Genomic DNA, 8,838 nt, shown 5'->3' on the forward strand with positions numbered 1-8,838 from the left:
ATGTCAGGACATAGCGCTACGGGGCTCAGAAAGTGTGCACACCTGCGTCCCTGAGCATTGAGAACTTGCCTTCACTTTACCTGAGAGCTGCCAGGCGGCCTCGCGGCCTGACGCCCCGGAGGAGGAGCAGGAGGCGGGGCCACTGGAAACAGCCACCTCAGCCAAGGAGCAGGATTTCCGCAGAGTGCAGCCAGAGCCTCCCGGAAGACAGCGACTGTTACCGCTTAAGTCGTGTGATTGATTCAGAAGCAGCAGAAGAAAGAAGGATCGGGAGAAATATGGCTGCAGTGGGGCCTGCCACGCGTCACATTCAAGTGGCAGAACATCCCAGGTGGGGGAGAGGAGACGGCGAGCTTTGGTTCTCTCAGGGTTGCCTGGTGTGGCTAGGGCCACAGCCTTTGGGTGTTTCCTTGGGATGCTATTTCCCTGGAGCAGACTGGACTTGCAAGATCACACGGCAAACACTGTGCACTTTGCTACCAGGGCTGGTTGTGTTTTGCTGCATTTGTCAAATTCCTCTTTACTCTTTTCTTGATGAAGGTGGTACTTGTATTGAGACATGTGCCCAAATAAACTTTAAATTGTTGTTTTCTCTTGAGCTGATTAATAACCCAAAGCAAACGTGTTGCCATAGTGAACTGAGGTTGCGGTGGTTGTTTTTTGTTTGGTTGGTTTTTAAAGTAATGTTTATTTTCTCCTGCAGAAAGAATGGTAGATTGAATTGCTGATCTTTCAATTAGAAGCCCATCACTTAATCACTGTGCTACCAGGGCTCCTTTGAGGATAGTATTTTTTAAAACTCCTATTTTGAATAGAAGGAAGTCCGGTGGCTCACTGATTTTCTGCTAACCAAATGTTGGTTTTGAACCCACTAGCCAGAGGCCTCAGCCTGCTTCCTAATGATCTACAACATTGGAAATCCCTTATTCTCTATCGTAGAAGGTTGCTATGCACAAACTTTCCCCCCTAGATACACGTCCCTTAAAATCAATCAAACATATAAATTAAAACTTTGCTCCTTTACTCTCTTCAAAAAACTGAACTGCTGCCAGAGCTATTAATTGCTGCCGAATACTTACTCATAGAATAATTAACTTCACCAAAGAAGACATTCAGATGGTTAACAAGCACATGAAGAAATGCTCAAAATCCCTAGCTGTAAGAATAATTAATAGTTTTGTGAAGCCTCGTGGGAAATGTTTTCAGTTAAGGGCACCTTGCAGATACATTGTAGAAATACTGGATTTTGATGTAGAAGACAAAAATGACTTAAAGTCTCTCACCTATTACATATTTGGCAGACTGCTTCTCTCCACCTTTACTAGTTTAATCGTTTGCTTTTTTCCTTGTAACTTTTTATTTGAACACATACTCCTGAAACTCTCTGCTTCTAATCTATTACTGTCATGTGATAGTTGACGATGCAGTAACAAGAAAACTTCACATTCCTGCTTTGCCTCTAATTATCAAATATCCTTCCTTTCTAGAGAAGTTTTTTACTACTGGGGCCAGAATAGTTTTGGACTACTTCTTCTTTTAAATTTTTTCTAAAAATTTTATTAGTTTTTTGTGTGTGTACCGTCAAATTAGATCTGACTGGTACAGGAGGAGATTGTCCCTCCTTCCCCGGCAGAACATCTGGTGGATTCCAACTGTTCGCCTCTGGGATTGTAGTTGCAGCTCCTTGCCACTAGGCCACCAGAGCTCCCCTTGGACTACTTCTAAGTGACTCTGAAAGTCTTAATCTATTTTTTGGAGTTCTTTGCATGGTACTTTTGACGTTTATGTATTTAATTGAATATGAACACTTTAAGACAATGGAGCTCGGATGACATACTGTACAGTGTCTTGAGTACCTGACCAAAAAAAAAAAAAAAAAAAGGATGCATATCTTGAGATGTTGGACACCTGGAGGAAGATGGACAGTCTCCTTTCTTTGAGATTTACAGCCTTGAAAGGCCAGTGGAGAGTCCCTATGAGTCAGAACCAACTTCATAGCAGTGAGTTTGGTTTTTGTTAAAGACAACTTTAGATAAGATTGATGAGAAGTTGTAACATGAAAATAATCCACTTCCTTCTAGTGTAGATGTTTCCCTTTATATATTTCGATTTTACCTGTTTTTAACCATAACAAGCAACATTTTCATAGTTACTATGTGTAAAGGGGGAGAAAATGGTAACATACATTCAAATTGAAGACGTATTACCACATTTCCTTAATGTTACTTTTCGGCTTTTGTGGTTGTTACAGCATTCATTCTTGCAACAGATATTCATTAGGTGCTATGTCCTGGCCAACTGGTGGACATTGGGACAAAGCTTTCCCATGTACTTTAACTACTATCAGAGGAGGTAGACTATAAATGAGACTAATAAATACATTAACACTATGAAGAAAGTCAAGGATTATATAATAGAGCATTCTGATGGAAACTACTGGCATTTATCTTTACATTTCTAAATACTACGTTTACATAAATTCTGATTTGGAAGATGAATCTCCATACATCTTCATGTTATCTCTTTGTGCTGCAATCCCAAACACGTGGTTTGAATCCACCTGCTACTCCTTGAGAGAAGATGGACAATCTCCTCTTGTGTAATTTACTGCCTTTGAAGATCCACTGTGTTGGTTCTGACTCAAGAGCACACAACAACAGCAATGTAGTAAAACAGTATTTTAAAAATTCAGCTAATATTCAGTGTTTGAACTGTATTACTAAGATATGCAGTATATTTGGTTATGAATAAATAATCACAGCTAAATAAGTATGAACTCTGCCATTTTCATGTTTAACTTCTGTATATTTTTTGAATCTGTTATGGATTTATAATTTAATGCCATTGATGGATCTTATTGAAAGCAAAGAATACCAGCAGAACATCTATCAGTGTTTCATTGACTGTGCAAAGGCATTTGACTGTGTAGACTACAACAAATTGTAGCTAACCTTGGGGGAAATGGGAATCCCAGAACACTTGATTGTGCTTATGCGAAACCTATACTTGGACCAGGAAGCAGTCCTCAGAACATAGCAAGGAAATGCTGCCTGTTTCAAAATCAGGAAAGGTGTGTCAGGGATGCCTCCTGTCTCCATCCCTTCCAAATCTATATGCAGAACAGATCATTCAGGAAGCAGGGCTCTATGAGGAGAAATGTGGCATCAGGATTGGAGGAAGACTCATCAACCCCTGAGCTATGCAGATGACACAACCTTGCTGAAACTAAGGAGGACCTGAAGCCAACTTCTTCCATGAAGGGACATGAGAAACATTTTGCAGGAATAGTTGACATGCTAGCCATAATATATATATATATTTTTTTTTAGAAGGTCTGGAACAATGGAGGACATTAGAGATGATGAGGATGACCCAGGATAAGGCAAGATTCACATAGTTATTCACATAATTGCTATGAATTACAGTCAACTCAATGGCAGCTAACAATAACTGGCAGTAGCTTTTTTGATGTGACAGAAAGTTTACAAAGCAAATTAATTTTTCATTTAACCATTAATACACACTTTGGGAATGTTAAGTTCAATACCTATAATGTAAGCACAGTTTTGCCATTCTTCCCTATAATTCTAATTTCCATTAATCCTTCCATATGTTTCTGTGTCTTCCCTTCATTAGTAATATTGTACTGAATATTATTTATTGAATATTGCCTTTCCCATCACCTATCTTAATATTGTGTATTACCTATTTAAGTTGACTACAACCTCATGAACAACACATCTGAGCAAAATCTCTGACATACTTGAGCCCATTGCTACAGTTGTGTCAATTAATCTTTTTTAGGGTCTTTTCTCCATCAATCATGATGTTTCCTGTTGGTCAAGTCATGAGGATTTTTGTTTTCTTGATGTTGAGACATAAATCATATTGAAGTGTCTAGTCTTTGATCTTCTGCAACCAAGTGCTTCAAATCTTCCTCACTTTCAACAAGCAAAGTTGTATCATCTAAATAATGCAGCTTGTTGAGGTCTTCCTCCAATCCTGATCCCACATTATTCATCATATAGTCCAGCTTTTTGAATAATTTGCTCAGCATGCACATTGAATATGTATAGAGAAAGCATGTAATCCTGATACATTTAAAATTTTAAATTGTGAAATGTTCCCTCTTTCCAGTCGACAACAGCTTCTTGGTCTAAGTATAGGCTTTACATGAGCACAACTAGGTGTTCTAGGATTTTCATTCTTTTTCTTCTTCTTTTTTTCCTTTATTTTGAGCAAGAGAAACTAAGGTTTATGAGATGTTCATAATAGACTATGCATGGATCTGGACAGACTGACCCTCTTCTTTTCTTACAAAAGGGTTTATATATCCTATATTTGGGGAGTGGGGTTTAAACAGCTAATTAGGGCATTCCTTCTAAGGGATGTATAGGATTTTCATTCTTCTCACTATTAGCCATGATTATGGTACATACAGTCAAATGCCTTTGTATAGTCAATAAAACACAGATAAACATATTTCTGGTATTCTCTGCTTTCAGATAAGATTCCAAAAACATTAGCAGTCATACTTCTCATGCCACTGCCTCTTCTGAATCCAGCTAGAATTTCCTACGTTTTAGTCAGTTGGAGAGGTAACTGCATTCCAGATTTCTTGATATAACCTACTAAGTATATCCTGGGCTCCACCTGTTTGTTAAAGATGTAAATTGATGTTCCATTAATTCTTGGACCTTATTTTTTGCCAGTGCCTTCAGTACAGCTGAAATTTCTTCCTTTATTGTCAGTGGTTCTTGATCAGATGCTACTTCTTGTGATAGTTCAGTATCATCATTTACAAATGAGAAGAAACTGTTTCAAAAATTCCCTAATAATATGGATCTAGGAAAATTAAAAGTTGTAAAAAATGAAATGGAGCACATGAAGATCAACATGCTGTGAATAGTCAAACATAAAAAAAAGAACGTAGACACTTTCACACTTTTAAATTTATTTAGATATTTATTTGAAGAATAGTCTTATGATTTTTATGAATTTCTTATTTAATGTTATTTCTCATTGTATATCTTATTTTGTGTATATATGATATATCCTCATTTTTAAAAAGTTCATAAACTAGTCATTTGCCTAATTTGAAAAATTTTTAGCAACTTTACAATTTTAATTTCAGGTTTACTTCTGTTCTCTAGCTTATTAAGTTTTGGTCTTATTTTTTCTTTAATTTACTTTTTTGTATTTTTTTAAGATTATCAAGCTAGACATTGAGTTAATGTCTTTAATTTTGTTTTTTATTATTATTATTAGTTTTAATGAATGTTTAGAGACTTTGGATTTTCGTTCATTCATTGTTGCATTTTTCTCCCTGCCAACGCTTCCCACCCAGTAATTTAGTTAATTTTTAATCCTTTAATTTTAATGAATGTAATTGTTTTAAACTATGGCTTTTCTCATTCTGTTAAATGTATCCAGCAGATCTTGACTTGTATTGTTTCAACATTATTTTTCAGAAAATCAGTGTTTTAAGTTCATTTATCCTTTTACTTGAAAGTTAAGAAATTCTTGAAAGTGAAGCTCCAGAAATTGATGAAAACCAACTGATATGCTTCAACAAATAGATGCACCCCTGGACATTATCACTAGCCTGTGCAAGAAATTGATAAGATCACTATCTGGCTGGTAGGGATTCAGACCTCTCCATTCAGAGTGCAAGAAATATTGACAATATCACAATCAAAATCTTGTTGAAGATAATTTTCAAATGGCTGGAACACTTTCTAAGCAGAATACTGTCATAAATTCAAGCTAGAATCCAAAGAATCTGTGGAATGAGAGATCATTGCTGCTATGAAATCAGAGGATATCAGGAAGAAACCTACTTGAATTTTATTGACTATGTAAAAGCCCTTGATTGTGTGGATCATAAGAAATTGTAGATAACATTGAGGAGAATGAAAATTCCAGAATAAAAAGTAACCAGTAAGCAAAATCTTGATAAATGGAGATTTTCTTTCTTTTAAAATTTTTTTTATTCATTTTTGCACATTTTCCCCCCCTATCCCCAGCCCACACCACAAAGCACACCTTGTTTCAGATTGTTTTCATACATAAAATGTCTAATCATATATTCCTTTTGAATAGTTCTTCCCCTCATCTGTTCTAATGCAGTGTTCACTATCTGTCCACTCTTTCACCATTCCCTCCTTGACATCCCCCCCATGTCTGTCCTATTATGTAAGAGCGATGTTATGAAGTTTTTGTGACTGAGATCTTTCACTCAGCAAAATGTCCTCCAGGCTCTTGCAGGCTGTGTAATGTTTTACTATTTCATTGCTTTTCAATGCTGCATAGTATTCCACTTGTGGATGTACCAGAGATCTCACTTCTTAACTGCTGTTCCCATGGGTGCAGGAAAAAAAATGACCATTTATTCCTGTATGATTTATAGCCTGAAAACTTGTGGTTTCAGAGGTCAGCTCTGAGTTTATTCTGACTCTACTGCAATGATTTGAGTTGAGTTGCTGCTGTGAGTGTTGATTGTGGATCTGAGTAAAGGAAATTGTTGACAGCTTCAATCTTTTTTTCCATTTACCCTTCCTTGTGGGAATGAAATGCTGAATCTCATTGTGGTTTCAATTCGCATCCTTCTTATGGTTGAGAGATTAGCCTCAGAAACTCATGGAGGGTGGCCATGAGTCAGACTCCAGTCCAAAGCAGAGTTTTATATATATATATATATTTTTTTGTTTGTTTGTTTTTCTTTTGGATGACAGTTTTAATGGAACATCTTTTTATGTCTTTGTTGTCCATTGGAATGTCCTAGTCAGTAAAATATTCAATCAAGTCCTTTGTCCACTTATTACTGGGTTATTTGTCTTTTTGTTGTTGTTGTTATATTGTTTAAATTTTTAGACAGTGTTTGGTGGAGCTCCCAGATTAAAACCGGCTTGGAAGCAGGAGTGACATCCACTTCTGAAATAGCTTGCCTCTGGAAACTATGAATTTAGAGAAACAATAAAAGTTAAACAAATGTTCAGGTCTTTCATTCATTAGGTCACTATAAGTCATCTATGACTCCACAGCACTTAACAATAACACCAACACACACATACACACACACACACACACACACACACACACACATTAGATTCTTATCAGACATTGTTTCTGAAGACATTCTTTCAGATGGTAGCTTGTCTTTTCTCTTGTGTTTTTTTCCCCTAAATTTTCCCCAAAATCTTTTGATAAGCAAAAGTTTAAATCTTTTTATGAGGTGCTATTAATTTATTTTATATTTTGCTGTTTGTGCTTGTGTTATTAGATAATCCATTACTAGAGCTGACAGTATTGCTCTAATTTTTTTCTCATATAAAAATTTTGTGGTTTTAATTTGGTCCTTAATCCATTTTACATTTATATTAGACAATGAGATTGGCTCACGATAGGCAGGGTCAAAGCTATTGTTCATAGGGCCTCTATGAGTCATAGTTGACTTGACAGGACATGAGAACAACATAGTATGAACCGTGGCTTAGATATATTATATATAATTTACATGCAATAATATTTTTTTCCTTGGGTTTTCAAGGAAGTACATTAGAATATTTTTCCTTCATTTTTTTTTCCTAGTAAGACATTATGAACATAGGGTGTGAAATGTGTATTTAAATGTGTGTGTATATTTCTGTTGAGTGACACTCAAAAATACCTACTCTTGTTTTTCAGGTTGCTAAAACTGAAAGAAATGTTTAAATCTAAGTTTGGATCCCTTCCTAAGTTTTATGTTCGAGCACCAGGAAGAGTCAACATAATAGGTATTTTTAAATGTTCTTCCTTTTGATTTTCTTCTTTGTAATTTTCTAAGATACTATTTTATCTTAATATATTTCTAATTTCCCCCCCAGGAAAGCTAGAAAAATAGAGTATGTTACATGTTTCTGCTATAGCAAGATGTACTTCTGGGGAAAGTACACATTTTTTAAACTTCTCATTGATGCCATTTATTTTAATTTTGCTCATTCTTCTTGTTTTTTAAGTCATAGATTTGTTGAAATTTGGTTAATATTTTTGTGGGAGAGGGAAATCTTTTTGTGTGCTATAGATTACATTTTTATTGTTGTTATTGTTATTGTTAAGTGCCGTTGAGTTGTAGGTGACTCATAGTGACCGTAAGACCTAAAGACCTGAACACTTGCATAACGTTCATCCTTTCTCCAGGTTCATAGGGTTTCTGAAGGCAAGCTATTTTGGGAATGGATGCCACTCCTGCTCCCAAGCTTGTTTTAATTGGGGAGCTCCACCAAACACTGTCCACCATGGGTAACCATTATCACATTTGACACATCAGTGTCACAGTGTTCAGCATCACAGCAACCATGAGCTACCTCCGTACAGCAAGTGGACAGACCAGGGCTATATCATCTAGAAAAATGTTTGAACAGAAACAAAAACAGGTCTGAGGGCCATAGATTAAAGTCACCCACCTTTGGCTTAGTAGCATCACTTTCTGTCCACTAGGCCAACAGAGCTCTCTCTATGTTGTTGCTGTTAAGTGGCATCAAGTCGTAGGTAACTCATATAAATTTGATGATTTTAGAATACTCTTTGAGTAGTATACTGGTAGATTATATACTTCTTTGCTTTTAAAATGTTACTCATATTTTAGTTGTCTTATACATCTATTTAATTTTTCTCTGTTTTGTGCAATACTTTGAGTTTTACTCTTTTTCATAGCAAATACTATATTTTTTAAAAGTTATGACTTGCGTAAAAGTTTACAAAAAGTTTCCCCCCCAATCAATCATTCATGCATGTTTTGTTCCATAACATGAATTATACTATACATATAAAACTAAGGAGGACGTGTAATGTATGCTA

The 8,838-nt window shown here is 35.9% G+C and overlaps 1 protein-coding gene across 2 annotated transcripts in view; it reads left to right on the forward strand.

Moving 5' to 3' along the window:
• Positions 1–258: 258 nt before the first annotated feature.
• GALK2 (galactokinase 2) overlaps positions 259–8,838 on the forward strand; it is a 229,553-nt gene continuing 220,973 nt past the window's right edge. The window contains exons 1-2 of one of the 2 annotated variants that reach the window (XM_006895302.1): positions 259–314; positions 7,687–7,775. In XM_006895302.1, the coding sequence (XP_006895364.1) occupies positions 7,706–7,775 (70 nt within the window). In that variant the 5' untranslated portion in view covers positions 259–314; positions 7,687–7,705. Of the gene's footprint in view, positions 332–7,686; positions 7,776–8,838 lie in introns of both variants that reach the window. The other variant, XM_006895301.1, reaches the window with a different exon arrangement.

This window comes from Elephantulus edwardii, unplaced genomic scaffold, assembly GCF_000299155.1.
Source record: "Elephantulus edwardii isolate Elephantulus edwardi_28Jun2011 unplaced genomic scaffold, EleEdw1.0 scaffold00164, whole genome shotgun sequence".
NCBI lineage: Eukaryota > Metazoa > Chordata > Mammalia > Macroscelidea > Macroscelididae > Elephantulus > Elephantulus edwardii.